The sequence below is a fragment of the Misgurnus anguillicaudatus genome, chromosome 5, assembly GCF_027580225.2.
Source record: "Misgurnus anguillicaudatus chromosome 5, ASM2758022v2, whole genome shotgun sequence".
Taxonomy (NCBI): Eukaryota; Metazoa; Chordata; class Actinopteri; order Cypriniformes; family Cobitidae; genus Misgurnus; species Misgurnus anguillicaudatus.
In genome coordinates this window covers 26,089,565-26,104,377 of record NC_073341.2, presented here as the reverse complement: position 1 = coordinate 26,104,377, position 14,813 = coordinate 26,089,565, and the positions used below count along the sequence as shown (strand labels likewise).

Genomic DNA, 14,813 nt, shown 5'->3' with positions numbered 1-14,813 from the left:
TTTAAATCAATGAACAAAACAGTTAACAAAAAAAGTAAAGGATGAAAATTAGCTGACATTTTTAAATAAGAACACAGGTGGTTTAGTGAATAACCAAATCTTTTATTTTATAGGGGTATGTACACTTTTGACGAAACTGACAGACCATCAGACAGGAAGGGTTTAGACTGAAAAACAAGAGGCTTCAGTGTGGATATTGATAGAGACCTATGCAGTGGCCCTAGCTTCAGTGGTCTTGGCCAAGACTTTAAGATCTGCGATGCACTTGGCAATGCTTTCCTTCTCCTGAAAAACAGTAAGAAACATTGAGATTGTTTAGAAGAAGCGTTATCTGTTGTACTAGTACATTTAAAGGAACAGTTTTGTTATAATGGTTGATAGTATTTAGATCATTTGATAGCACCACAACACCATTAAAATTACTACACGTATACTACATTTGTAACCCTGGACCACAATACCAGTCTTAACTCACGCGGGTATATTTGTAGCTACCCAACAATACATTGTATGCCAAAAATAATTAGGATATTATGTTGGTGTCTATTAAAGTCCATTAAAATGAGAAAAATCCTGCAATGTTTTCCTCAAAAAACATAATTTCTTCTCGGCTGAACAAAGAAAGACATCAACATTTTGGATGACATGGTGGTGAGTAAATTATCTGGATTTTTCTTTTAAGAAAATGGAATATTCCTTTAACATATAGAGACAGAGCGCAGTTATGCAAATTTGAAAACCACGCCCACCGGGGAGAAAAACGATCCAACTGTCTCCATTGACTTTGTATTGCGAGAGGCCGCCTCCTTGTCATTTCTGGCTTATAACAAAAAACAGAATAATGCCTAATAGCTGCTGTGTGACAACACGTACACCCAACAAGCCAAAAAACCCAGAAATACGTTTTTTATAAGCTGTCGAGCCGTAAAACCCAGCCTTTAAGGAGAAAAAAGTGGATTGCCGACTACGTTTCCTCCTAGTGGACGCAGTTCTACTAATAGTAGTAGTATGAAAAGTTGCCCGTTTCCACTTTTGTGTCTTTAAACGCTCGTTTTTTTGGGGGTGGACAGCTTATAAAAACTTTTTTCTGTGTTTTTTGGCCTGTGAGCTGTACATATTTTCACACAGCAGCTTTTAGGCATTATTCTGTTTTTTGTTATAAGCCAGAAATGACAAGGAGGCAGCCTCTCGCAATACAATGTCAATGGAGACGGTTGGATTGTTATCCCCCCCGGTGGGCGTGGTTTTCAGGTTATGACATGCTGCGCTCTGTCTCTATTGTCTGCGGGAAACCCTGATATCAAAACTTTTTTTGTTAGTGGACGCAGTTGCTAAGGACCTCATTTGGACTACTTTAAAGGCAATTTTTACAATATTTTGATTTTTATGAACCCTCATATTTCAAATTTTCAAATAGTTGCATGTCAGCCAAGTATTGTCCATACATCAATGGAAAGTTGATTTATTCATATTTCAGATGATGTATTGATGATTTAAATTGTTTAGTTATGTGATCCAGGATCTTATTTGTTCTTTAAAAAAGCGACTCATTCTTTTCACATAGTTATACTGCATGACTGCACACTAAGTTCAATGTCCCCATCTAGAGGCCAAACAAAAAACTGCAGTTTGAAATAGAACAGATTATTAAAAGAAACTTTAAGGCATTGAAAGCCATTTTAAATCCTTTAAGGGAACCATGAATGCAGTACCTGCTGTGGGGTGATGCTTTTAATAACATTCTGTTCAACCCAGTTGACCAAGTGCTCCTGTTCCATGCGGCGATGCAGATGCTGAAGGTCCACCTGGTAGTCCAGCCTCTTCTTCACCTCATTGGTCACCATGTGCAGTCGCTCCCTGTAATTGGTCTCCAGCAGCAAAGCCACATTGTTCTGATAAAAGATAAGGTGCATTACAAAACTACACCTAGCCCATTTTTGAAATAGCATATTATACTATGGCTGCATCCGAAAACTCTAAATGGCTGCCTTCGGAGGCAGCTTTCCAAGGCAGGAAGCCATCAAGTCATGTCCGAATTCAATGTAAGGTTTGCTTCCTGTCTCCTGAGATACCTATTCGTGTGCACGCGTTGGGGAATATGCTTGGTCGAGCCTGGTTGAGTTCGAAAAAATAAAATGGCGGCAAAAGAAGCGACTGGAGCACAAATTAAGTGTAAATAAAGGTAGATTTTCACTTTTTACACATTTTAATTGCATTTCTAGCGAGAAATTAGTATTGTAGTTTTCAAATATGTGATAAGTTATCACGAAGGCGCTCTCTGTTTATATTTCAAACACGCTCCCTTTGAAGTTTGTCCAAAAGTCTTTCTCTGAGCTGCCTACATGCCTCCGAAGTCATTTCCTCATGAGGCAGCAAGGCAACGAGTCACCGCCTTGAGTTTTCGGACGCAGCCTATTTTAGCAGCATATTAAACAGATCATAGCACAAAGAATACTTAATATCCCACAATTAGATTATTTTTTTATTAAAGCTATTCGTTTTTATGGTGTTTTTTTGCTAAATTAACAGGGGGATAGGCTTCTCACCCTCTTGGCATCAAACAGCATCTGTCTTCCTTCTACTCTCCACTGCTCCTTTGTCTCATCCTCAATCGCCCGAGTCAAGTTGGCCATTGCCAAGTCCTTCACTTCCTGGGCCTTTGCCAATTTTTCCTGCAGAGACAGAAAAACACAATATTAGTTTGGTTGAGCATTGTAATTTGCATTGGATAAAAGCATCTGCCACTATATATAAAATGTAATAAAATTCAACTGAAGACAAATACCAGACAGTCTTTGTTTATCATGCAGGGTGTCAATAGGCTAAGTATATAATATTTACGCAGTCTTATTAAAACCCTTTCAGTTTATAATTTCACAACTGAACAATACAGTTGAATCATTTGGTATTTCTATTAAAACAAGATATTTTCCACAAACCTCATTGATTTTGTCAGCAAAAGCAGCTACATCAGGTCCAAACTTCTTGATTCCGTAAATAACGACTGCACCGATGGATGCGGCAGCAAATGTCTCGTGATTGATTACGTAAATTTCTTTTGAGAGCATGTACAGGAGCAGTCCGGTGCCCAGCATGTATGGACCTGTAATCATAGCAAAACATCACATTGATAACAGACCTGCAACAAGGACACATTGTGTCATTACGGTCCCAGAAAATGACCCAACGGCGTCATCAAACTCACCTGTGACGCCGGTCTTTGGGTACAGCAATGTGAAAAGCTCCTCTGGGAAAATGCCATGACGGACCTTTCCTCCCTTCTCAGGCAGAGGGGGTACTGGTGCCAAACTCTGGGACGACTGATGAAAAGAACGAGAGGCCTGGACCAGGCTGAGGGGGAAAAGAAACCATCAGATAAACAAACACAGGGTTAGATGTCTAAAGATCTATACCCAAATAACTTAAACTTGGTCCAGACTTAAGATCTTACGTACCAAGCACCGAAGGATCCGTTGTTTTTTAGGGCATGACCTGCAAAGAGCAGACAAGAAGTTGATGTCAATGACAATCAAAAATACACTTTTTTTTACATTAATGCAGGTGACAAAAGATCTTTGTATAACTACATGTAGACAATTCAAATAGTAAATCTGTATGAATTCAACAAAATTAAGTACTTATTTATTTTACAAAAAGAAAGCAACGAAATACTTTGTGACGTCTAAAATCATAAAGTAACGAAATGTCATTTTAATGCTATATGAATTTAGCTTTCTTTAGTGCCAGGCTAACATAAAATGCACGTCCTTGCACACATGACAGACGCTACAAGCTGTCAACCTCATCAGTTTGACATTATTAATACGAATTATATACATAATTATACATAACTTACACACTCAAAACTCAAAGAATAATATGTTATGCAAATATGCAAATTAATATGCACAAATCTTAAGAAGTGAAGTATGAATGTGGCATTAGCTCTCAGCTAACAGCTACACAACACAAGGACATACAGCATGTAACAAAAGCACAACAACTTATTTCTAATACATCTGAAAATAAAAACCGGGCTGCGCTAAACTAAATACATTAATACTATATTAAATATCAATTTAAAAAAGAAACACACATTTCACAGCTTACGTTAGAGTTGATTCATGTGCAGCCATTTAAGTTAGACCGAGGCCTAATTTTACCCTTCAACTTCACTCACCAAACTGTCAACGTTATCGGCAAAATAATAGCAAAAAGCCATAGAGGATTTATCTGACTAAACCACTTACCCGAAACAAACACCAATCTCGACAACATGTTTAAACAAGGGTGAATGTCAGGATCCCTGGCCGAAATGTATAAACGCCGGGCTCTCTGTGCCCTTCTAGACCAAGGATGAGAAACTATCGCTGCTAATCTCGCGAGATTTGCGACAACCAGCGCTCGGTCACATCCGGAGATGTCTTTCGCAAGAAAAGCCAGCAGATGGCTCTATTTCACCGTAAAATAATAAGGACGGGCACTGGAACAATTAGTATAAGCAATTATACTAATTGAAAGGTTTTTGAAAGGCACTATATAAATTAAAGTTATTATTATTATTATTATTATTCCATTTAAAAAAAATCCTATTTATTTAATTATTATTTAAATGCTTAGGGAGATTCCTAAAATTAAAAATTGAAATCAAGATAACACAATATTGGATTTAGCCTACCTACTTCTAAACAACAAACAGTCTTCAGGTGGATTTTGTTTATACTGTATCTCTTCAACCACTTCCACTCCAAATAAATTCTTTCTTTCTTTATTTCTTCATTTATTTTTCTTTTCATGATAATACAACACGAAATGCCACAACAACAATCCAACAAACATAACAAAACAAAAAAACATTCCATGACAAGAAGAACAGGAGTAGGATGAAGAAAAAGAAATCTTATAAACTCCTACCCTATTCTTATATTAAGTAAGTTACAAATTAGAAACTAGATACTGACATAACAAAAAATAACAACACCAAAAAAATAACAAAATAGCCCTGACCAGATTTGATCTACTTTCAATAATTGTGAAAAGAGAATTTTAGATTTATGAAAATCTATGTTTAAGCAAGCAAGCTAATGTTATTTATATAGCACTTTTCTAAACAAATTAATGCAATTCAATGTGCTTGACAAAGAACCAATAGATACAATAATTAATAAAATTAAAAGAAACAATAAAAAAGTAAAATAGACCCATCAAGATACATAAAAATAGAATTTAGAAGAATCAAAATATATTAAAAAATAAAATAAAATAGAATAGAATAAAATACATCATTAAAAACAAAGCAAAACATTTCATAAGATTTTAGTGGAAGGCCAAAGAAATGTTTTTAATTTAGATTTAAAGCTATTAATGTTTTCAGCACGTCTTATGTTTTCTGGAAGGTTGTTCCAGAGGTGAGGAACATAACGGCTAAAAGCAGTATAACCAAATTTTTTTTGTTCTACTATAAGGCACCTTTAAAAGAACAGAATCAGAAGATCTGAGAGTCCTTCTCGGTTCATATACTGTAATCATATTTGAAAGATAGTCTGGAGCAAGTCCGTGCAATGCCAAATAAACTAATAAAAGATTTTTAAAATCAATTCGAAAACTTATAGGTAACCAGTGTAATGACTTTAATACTGGTGTAATATGATCTCTTTAAGTGCTATAATTGGGTCCCTCCCCAGTGCTTTTATTAACCTAGAAAATGTAAAAAAAAAGATCAACCCAGTAACCATTCTCTGCAAGCATGTGAAAATATATCATTAAAATTTCATAAAAACAACTCCCCCTGTGATGTCAGAAGGGGATAATATCACCCCTTAATCTGCTCTACCCAACCATGTCACTGCCATTTAGTGCAGAGATCAATTAATTTGCATTTTAAGGGACACACCCAAAACAACACATTTTTGCTCACACCTACAAAGTGCCAATTTTACCATGCTATACCATATATGTGCTATATATGAGCTAAAACTTCTTAAATCTTAAAAAAGTCTTGTGAAATGTCCCCTTTATATTAGAAGAGTTTGAGTCCTATGGTTTATGTTTATGTCTTATGTCTGAATGTGTGTCTGATTTAAGGTTCTACAAATATTGATTCTTATTTGTCTGTTTATTGCAGTCCCTCCCTATCCACAGCAGCGTCACTAAAAAGCCAATATCAAAAACTCCTCTCCAGCCCTAATCTACGGCCCCATCCGTGTATGGCGTCAGTTTCAATACGCATGGCTGTTGAGATAGAGGAACTCATACAAGTTGTGAGGTTCATCTTACTTCCTGTTAAACAAGCAAGGGAGAAGAAATAGACCGCCCTTTGTTGAATGAACTAGTTTTCAACTGCCATGTCAACTTCAAAGCTTTCAAACTCTCCTTTCACAATTATTCAGACTACAGGGACTCATCTAAGAACAGGTACTTTATTTAAAGTTTCTAAAGAAACAAACGTTTAAAGCTTGCAATCGTTTATTTTTTGACTTGGCTGCTATACTGATGTAACGGTTCTCATGTAGGTTTGCAATTCCATCTTGTTATTCAGACAGAAGCACAGAAGATATTTAATATGATGTTTGAAAATGGAAAGGCAATCTTATTAATGAAATAACTGCAAATCAAGTCTTGCTAAAGTATACTGTATCTTGCTTACCAGCCATTGTTATGTCATTTTCTACATATATAGAAGATTTGCATTTTGAATTGTCAGTTTTGCATTTTGTTTTAGCTGCCTCAGTTCATGTCTGAATTGGAACAATATGACAGTAGAGGTAAATGACTGGACACACATCTTAAAGTATGTTTACATTTAATTTCCTGTTTAATTTTAATGAAATGACCAAGCATAACTTTTATCAATACAACCACTGTACAATGATAATATTTTATCTCTGTAAAGAGTACAGTAAGACCTCACAAATACAGTATGGCCTCATAAACATCAGCATTTTATTTTACTTTTTGTGATTTTGTCTCATAATCTAGTTGCACATTATGCCATTCAATTGATTCAGGATGATCTATTTTGGAAGCTATAATGACACCACCACTACAAGACAGTGTTGTTTTTCAATTCCAGGAACTTGCCACTTCGAGGAGGTGACAATCCAGTGCCTAAAAAATCCCATAAACTTATAAACTCGAGACAGAATGGATGGTGCTGAAGACAACGAAAGACAGCAGGCCCGGACTTATGAGCATAAAGTGGAACAGCGTGCAGTGAAGCACAGAGAAATCGGTGATCGGAACAATATGACTTTGTGTCGTAGCCCCACGAGAGATCTGGACACGAGGCGAATTAAAACCGAACTGCATCTCAAAAGACAATTTGAGTTTTCAAAGAGAAGACCAGTGGACCTTGGCACATATGCCCTGTTATCTCCCGTGCCAAGGCGCAGATACTTTAGGGAAACCCTGCATGCAGCAGAGCACATGACGTCAATCAGACAGCCTTTGATAACAAGTCCAAATGTAAAGCTTCGGAGAGATGATATAAACTATGCAAAGCAGGTACAGTGGTCAATATTCTTCCTCTATGTAGTCTTTGATCTGTGACTAATTGTGTAGTTGTTATGATTGAATTCCTAAAGTGGTTCACATGTGATGTTTAAAACCTCAAAGCAAACCTAATGATCACATTCTTTCAAACTCTAAAGACAGTTTCCACACCTCCAATGAATGCTGACAATGATCCAAGGATGAATACGGTGAGAAGGGATGTACCAGTCTTCACTTCTGCTCGGCTTAGAAGAAAAGTGAGAAAAGAGCAAGGTTAGTGGATGATCTGTTGAATCCATCACTTAAACACAAACATTCACTTATATTTCTTATGCTAAAGTATAAACTTGTGCATTTCAGCTCACCATTAACAGGACTCAAAAATAATTTATTTTAATAAAGTGATACTTTGAGCATTGAACATGCTTTGCGACAGGACAGGTTCTTTATAACAATGCAAATGTGTGCAATTTTGTGTTTGTAAATCATACAGTTATTCCTCAAGAAATGACCCAAGTCACTAACAGTCAGAAGACTTTACTTACAACCAGCATGCAGACCGAGTAAGTATACATTTATGCACAAATAATGCAACTTACAGTACAATACCCATACAGTACATGCTTGAGGGTTTATTATTTCAAAAGCAGTCAGTCAATTATAATGTGCAAGTAATGTTAATGCTACATTATGAACTCTCTTTTTTCAGGTCTGGATTTGTTACCGTCAAAGAAGCAGTAAGGAATTTTGTTGCTTAAAATAAATCTATTTTTATACAAATTATTCACCAAATTTGTGTGTACTGTAATTTAACCATCTTTATGGCTTCATTTTTTTTTAGGATGTGCAACAACTGTCTGATTATTTGGAGGTAGGGAATAGGCCTACATATTATGCTATCATAACAGGGGTGGTTTCCCGAACAGGGATTAGCTTAAGCCAGGACTAGGTCTTTGTTTAAATATAGGAAATATAACTAGTCAACAATTAAAGTGGATCAAAACCTTTTATAAAAACTAATACTTAATACCTGTTCTTGTCTTAGGACATTTTTTATAAACTTTTTTGATCCACTTCAAATGTTGACTATAATAGTTTTAACTAAAAACATTACTTCAGGCAAAACAAAGGGAACTGATGTATATTAAGATATGTCAGTGCAAGATGTTTTAAGTTTTGACAGCTATTACATTTATTTAAGTCTAGGACTAGTCTAATCCCTGTCCGGGAAACTGCCCCATAAAGTCTATCACCAGCTCTCCAGAACTGCAAGTGTAATATGATTCCTGTGTGGTCTCTTATTTTCATTGCAGGAGGCTTTACGTAGAGAAGAGGCTCTTAAGAAGAAGCTCATCAGCCTCCAGAAAAGCTCCTCTACGTTGGTGCGCTCTACTGAACTCCTGTGGAAGGTACAGCTGCGAATTATTTCCTGCTTTTGGAGCGCACTGTATAAACATGAGAATTCAAACATTAGCTATGCTGTCAGTGTGTATCTGCTGGCTTCAGCAGTTGCAGGGTTTCCTGGAGTGGTCACATCAGTAATGTAGAGGCAGGTTGGAAGGAGGGTTCTGTGGTCGACAACATCCGGCTCCTCATGGCTCTTTTTAGAAAAAAACAAAACAGAAAGGTTCTTGCTGTCGCACACAGGAAACAAACAGAAGTGTAGGCGTTAAAAAGAGATTTGCTTGTGCTAGTGCTTCGAAACTATTCAGTTTGATAAATTTTGTCAACAACATATTTGTATTTAAACGGCCAGTTTACAATATGTCTATAAAATGTGTTTTTTTATTTTGATAAAATATATTTTAAAAATAAAATATATATTTGTATAGCCATTGTTTATGCTGTGAATTGTAAATGCTAAAGATGGAAGTTAGAACACAGGATGCATGATAGAAACTGAAAACAGGTTGCTTTAGGTTCAGTTGCTCTCTCTCTCTCTCTCTCTCTCTCTCTGACACTATTTCCTTTTCCTCCCTCAGACACGCTGTGATGAGGACTTACTGAAGAGTAAGATCAAAGCTCTGGAGGCTCAGCTGCAGATTTGCATCAAGGTAAGAACTAATGCAACTGAACAAACTTAAGTCGAAGCTTTATAAATGTCTGAAAATGAAATGTGATCCTGGACCACAAAACAATTGAGATTTATACTGAATAAATAAGCTTTCCATTGATGTATTGTTTGTTTGGATAAAATCTGGAATCTGGGGGTGCAACATTTTTTTTTATATTGAGAAAATCGTCTTTAAAGATGAATGAAGTCCTTGCAACATATATTAGTAATGATAAATACAGTTTTGATATATTTACTTTAGGAAATTTACCAAATGTCTTCATGGAACATGATTTTTACTTAATATACTAAAGATTTTCGACCCATACAATGTATTGTTGACTAGTATACCCGTGCCGTGCGACTTATGACTGGTTTTTAGGTCAAGGGTCACAAATGTTCCACTGCATTAATTCATGGTAAATGAATGAATGCATTGGATAATGTGACTTTCACATTTGCATTGCTATATAATCAAGTGGCTTATTAATTATTTTTTGCTTTTTTGAACTGGTGGCCCTGGATAAGCACAAGCTAATTAAATATAAAGCTGTGTTTAAGAATAAAAAAGATAAAACGTTTTATTATGATACCGTGTGTCTTTCCCAGAAATTTCCTCAGGATGGAGTGAAAAAAGTGGTGCTAAAGATGGAAAAACAGAGGGAGGAGTATGAGCAGAAATCTCTGAAGGCTATTCACAGGGCAGAAAATGAGAAGGCCGAGGCTCAGAGCATGATGGAGCATCTTCAGGTAAAACTCTTGCAGACTAAAATATAATGCTGGATTAAAAATGGTAAACCTGTTCTACTGTTGAGATGAATGGCAATGCTAATGATTGTCACCATTGAATTTTCTTTAACTCTTCCTTACCACTAGGGGGTGCTGCAGACAACCAAGGCAGAATCTGAGCTTTGGCAGAAGATGTATGAGGAGATGAAAGAGGACTCAAAGCAGATGAAACTGAGACAGGATGATTACACTGATCAGATACTAAAGCTGCAGGGCCAGTTAGAGGTACAGTACATGATTTGTGTGTAAGTGTAAAATGCTGACAAACCAACAGGGTCTAAGAAGTCAATCTGATTTCATTACTACCAGGTATTACAGTAAATGTGTCAGTGGTAATAAAATGTAAAATCAAGTGTGCTGTTACAGGGTCTATCCCATAGACTGTAAAAAAAGATGGACGTAGTGTCCGTGAGGTCACCCATAGGTTTGTGAAGATCATTTTTGAAGCTTGCCGTCGCCATCACTCGCGGATATCCGAAAATGGGCAAAGAGGCGGGACATGGGTGAAGCTGAGGTGGCTGGTTGCTGAAACCACGCCCCCTAGCTCGACTCTAGTGACAGCAGTGGCTTTTCAACCGTCACTCAAGCGGCCACGTCCTTAATTATGCAGAACCTTAAAGCTTAATATAATTTAAACGGATGAGTTACAAAACAACCCCACTCACAGTTGTCATGAAGGGCAAAATGAGCTATATAGACAAAAACATTTTTGTACCAGGCTGTAAACATATTATTTTCTACTGTAAAGTTGGCCATTTTAATACGGAGGTTTATAGGAGTTGACTCCCTTTTGGAGCCTGCCGCTTGCGGCCAGTCAAAGAATTGCAGTTTAAATCACTTTCGTATTGGCTTCATCAGAGAGATCGGAAGGTTGCCCCTCGACCAACCCTGCAGTGGCACATTTTGTATATAACAAACAAATATTTCAATTCAACTGTTGTAGAATTGTCTACAGTATTGGTTTACAGTGGTTTAAAGTGATTCTGCAAGGTCTTTAACTTTTATATATAAATTGAATGAATGTCCTCATCATTTGTTTGTGCAGCGCTCTGCTGGACAAGAGGAGATGCTGAGGAAACACACAGAATCTCTTCAGCAGGAGACAGCAGAGCTTCAGTCGTGCATGACTGAACTGGAGGAAGAAAACCTCAGTCTCAGAGAACATGTACAGGAACTCACAGGTGCACCATCACAGTTTCATTTAAGTAGGACAAAGGTACAAAAGCTGTCACTGGGGAGGTAACCTTTAAAAAGTAGCCAAAAACTAACTCAAAGTAGTCTATAGCATAGTGGTCTCAAATGTATATAAACTGTAGCCTATCTGGACCTTATTGGTACTGTACATATTAGGACCTTTTTAAAGGGTACCGTCCCAGTGACAGCATTTGTACCTTTTTGATCCATAATTATCCTACATAATGTAAAGAACATTTTGTGAATATACAAGGTTTCAGCAGTAACAACATAAACACGTAACTTCCGGTTAACTCTGCTAAGAATAAATAACAGCAAAGTACTTTAAACTTAGTTTATTTATATAACAAACAAAATAAACAACACATAGATTACCTATGAAACTAAAACATTTCTTATTTTTTCAACAAGGTATTTGTTCAAAAGTTCAGTTTAGCAACTTGTCAGACCATTAAAAAAACTGAAACCATAAGTAAAGTTCGAACCTCTCGCGTGTCGCATCACCTCACGTGCGTCCGATGAAACCGTCTATACAGCTTTAATATTGAATGAGTAACGCCATGTCACAGACTGAAACCAATGTGAAATGAATAATGATTGAAATCATGCTCATAATATTTTTATTATGAGACTTTAGCCTGGATTTCACAGGCAGTGTCACATCTGAATGCTGTGAAATATTAAGCGACTTATTCTTAAAGGGGACATGTCACAAGACTTTTTTTAAGATGTCAAATAAATCTTTGGTGTCCCCAGAGTATGTATATCAAGTTTTGGCTCAAAATACCCCACAGATAATTTATTATAACATGTTAAAATTGCCACTTTGTAGGTGTGAGCAAAAATGTGCCGTTTTTGGGTGTGTTCTTTTAAATGCAAATGAGCTGATCTCTGCCCTAAATAGCAGTGCTGTGGTTGGATAGTGCAGAGTAAGGGGCGCTATTATCTCCTTCTGACATCACAAGGGAAGCCGGATTTCAATGAGCTATTTTTTTCACATGCTTGCAGAGAATGGTTTATCAAAACTAAGTTACTGGGTTGACCTTTTTCACATTTTCTAGCTTGATAGAAGCACTTCTTTGTAGCTTTTAAACATGGAAAAAGTCAGATTTTCATTATATATGTCCCCTTCAAGATAACATCCATATATTTGGATCATTGAACAAAAAAGTACATGATGGGCAGAATTTTATTAATTAAAGTTAATTGACAAAGTCAATGTAGTCAAAAATTCGGACAGCATTGCTAGATTTTTTAAATACAGTAAAAAGCGCAACAACAGGTTAAATGATAACAGTGTTTTCCAACTCATATCTTTAACTAATACCTTGCTATCGTCCTATCTAATAACAAGCTTTCATTTTCTGTCATAAACTCACAGGACACAACTATGAGTGGTGGAACAATAACACACACACACATGAGGAAGTTTCAGTAATAAACCAACTCCTGGGGAGTGATACCAGTATGAACAAACAGCTCAGAGACACGGAGCTGAGACTCAGAATCAAGGAAAAAGAGGTACAGCAAAAGAAATATATTTCTAATGACCTTTCATTTGAATGTGGGCATGTTTCTGCTGCATATTAAGCTGGGAGTGGAGAAGAAATTGTGTTTGTGATGGGGGATACATAAAAATAAAGTTAAACCATTTATGCTCTTGTAAAATCTACAGTAATTACACTCCAACTAGAAACAATTTCACAGAATTTAAAGCATAGTGTAACATCTGACATCGTGATTTTACTGGTTGGCATGACAGTGCATGGAGCTACAGGCGGAGCTCGAAGCTCTGGAGCAGGAGTGTTACGCCTATCAATCCAGACTGGCCCAGTGCCGAGAAGACATAAACATACTGACCACACGCCAGAAGAGCAGCAGGGTGCGAATATACCCACCTCACAATGCACACCAACATACATGCATATTTTGCAATACTCCCTTAATGTATACATTTTCATTGATCCTGATGTTATCGATACTGCAACACTGTGCCGTTTCTTTAATTGAAGAATGAAAATATTTATACATACCTACATACATAACTATTTTCGAAAAGATTTTCTCAGTTTAAAAACAAGGATGGTTGATACATATTCTGTGATTCATCTTAAAGAGACACTCCACTTTTTAAAAAAATATGCTAATTTTTCAGCTCCCCTTAAAGAGTTGGGCATTTGATTCTTGCTGTTTTTGAATCCATTCAGCTGATCTCCTGGTCTGGTGCTATCACTTTTGGCACGGCTTGGCACAATCCATTGAATCTGATTAGACCATTAGCATTGCGCTAAAAAATAACAAAAGCGTTTCAATATTTTTGCGTAATATCACGCCTGCTGCAGCTATGTTACGACAGCAAAGTCCTTGATTATTACGCCAGAATGAGAGTATAGTTCCTAGCCATATCTGCTTATAAAATCGCAACTTTTAATTTTTAAAGTCTGTCTTAGCACACGATGTAACTACAGAAGAGTCAAGTTTTAAATAGGAAAAATATTGAAACCCTTTTGTTATTTTTTTGTGCGGTGCTAATGTTCTGATCGGATTCAGTGGATTGTGCTAAGCTATGCTGAGGGTGGTACCGCCGGACACGGAGATCAGCTGAATGGATTCCAAAACTGTAAGAATTAAATGTTTAACTCTAGGCGAGCTGGAAAATGAGCTGTTTCCTGGCTTTTCTTTGCACATATATGATATTAATATATTTTTTAAACTCTTTCTCCCCATACAGAAGCAATGCTGTGGGTTCTGGTTCTGTGTATGGCTTTTCTTACTGCTATTGTTGGTTGTGGTGGTGGCAGCAGCTCTGTACTTGTACCATCCACCTGCCAAGGAGCAACTTCGTCAGTTTTACTCTCTTTTGAAACAGCGTATGGAAGATTACATGATACTAGCAGCATCAGCACATGGAGCCTGCAGTAGACCCGTGTGACCAAAAAAGCACCAAGAGCAAAGCCAAGAATGTTCAACATTTTTTTTTAAATATTTATTTTGAATTTATGTTTCTGGTAGAATTGTACAAGATTGTACATTTGTAATGTATTTTTTAACATCAGTAACAAGTATATTGTGTCTTTATTTTTTTTTGTATAAGGACCACCTTTTTTACTATTGTGTGTAGGACATTTTGGATTGGTAATTTGTATTAAAATAGTACAGAATTGTGTTTTCATACAGAATAGTATTATTATGAATATGGTCACAAAAATGTTAAATAAATTCCCAATGTCTACCTGAAACATGAATTTTCTTATTTGTTTAGGAACTCTACCTTTCATTTACCGAC

At 36.5% G+C, this 14,813-nt stretch overlaps 2 protein-coding genes across 4 annotated transcripts; one reads left to right on the top strand and one right to left on the bottom strand.

The window, feature by feature from the left end:
- Window positions 1–81: 81 nt before the first annotated feature.
- Window positions 82–4,403, bottom strand: atp5pb (ATP synthase peripheral stalk-membrane subunit b). Its single transcript, XM_055168112.2, has 7 exons — window positions 4,251–4,403; window positions 3,456–3,492; window positions 3,206–3,351; window positions 2,940–3,103; window positions 2,547–2,672; window positions 1,713–1,892; window positions 82–285 (listed from the first exon to the last, which is right to left on the bottom strand). The coding sequence occupies exons 1-7, from the start codon at window positions 4,276–4,278 to the stop codon at window positions 208–210; spliced, it is 759 nt and encodes a 252-aa protein (XP_055024087.1). The 5' UTR covers window positions 4,279–4,403; the 3' UTR covers window positions 82–207.
- A 1,808-nt stretch (window positions 4,404–6,211) lies between these two features.
- Window positions 6,212–14,766, top strand: traf3ip3 (TRAF3 interacting protein 3). 3 transcript variants are annotated; one of them, XM_055168967.2, is made up of 15 exons: window positions 6,212–6,414; window positions 6,722–6,764; window positions 7,073–7,503; window positions 7,650–7,764; window positions 7,985–8,054; window positions 8,201–8,228; window positions 8,333–8,362; window positions 8,805–8,900; window positions 9,474–9,545; window positions 10,154–10,294; window positions 10,421–10,558; window positions 11,379–11,514; window positions 12,909–13,048; window positions 13,290–13,409; window positions 14,259–14,766. In XM_055168967.2, the coding sequence occupies exons 3-15, from the start codon at window positions 7,144–7,146 to the stop codon at window positions 14,457–14,459; spliced, it is 1,647 nt and encodes a 548-aa protein (XP_055024942.2). In that variant the 5' UTR covers window positions 6,212–6,414; window positions 6,722–6,764; window positions 7,073–7,143; the 3' UTR covers window positions 14,460–14,766. The 3 variants fall into 3 exon arrangements, with proteins under 3 accessions (XP_055024942.2, XP_055024943.2, XP_055024944.2); XM_055168968.2 differs by having other exon boundaries at window positions 6,722–6,790; XM_055168969.2 differs by lacking the exon at window positions 6,722–6,764.
- The last annotated feature ends 47 nt before the right edge of the window (window positions 14,767–14,813 follow it).

Coding starts and splice junctions, on each gene's coding strand:
- atp5pb (XM_055168112.2), bottom strand. CDS start 4,278: ATGTTGTCGAGATTGGTGTTTGTTTCGG. Junction 3,352..3,455: donor AACGGATCCTTCGGTGCTTG/GTACGTAAGATC, acceptor TTTCCCCCTCAG/CCTGGTCCAGGCCTCTCGTT. Junction 286..1,712: donor AAAGCATCACCCCACAGCAG/GTACTGCATTCA, acceptor ACTGTTTTTCAG/GAGAAGGAAAGCATTGCCAA.
- traf3ip3 (XM_055168969.2), top strand. CDS start 7,144: ATGGATGGTGCTGAAGACAACGAAAGACAGCAGGCCCGGACTTATGAG. Junction 8,363..8,804: donor AACTGTCTGATTATTTGGAG/GTAGGGAATAGG, acceptor TTTTCATTGCAG/GAGGCTTTACGTAGAGAAGA. Junction 9,546..10,153: donor AGCTGCAGATTTGCATCAAG/GTAAGAACTAAT, acceptor TGTCTTTCCCAG/AAATTTCCTCAGGATGGAGT.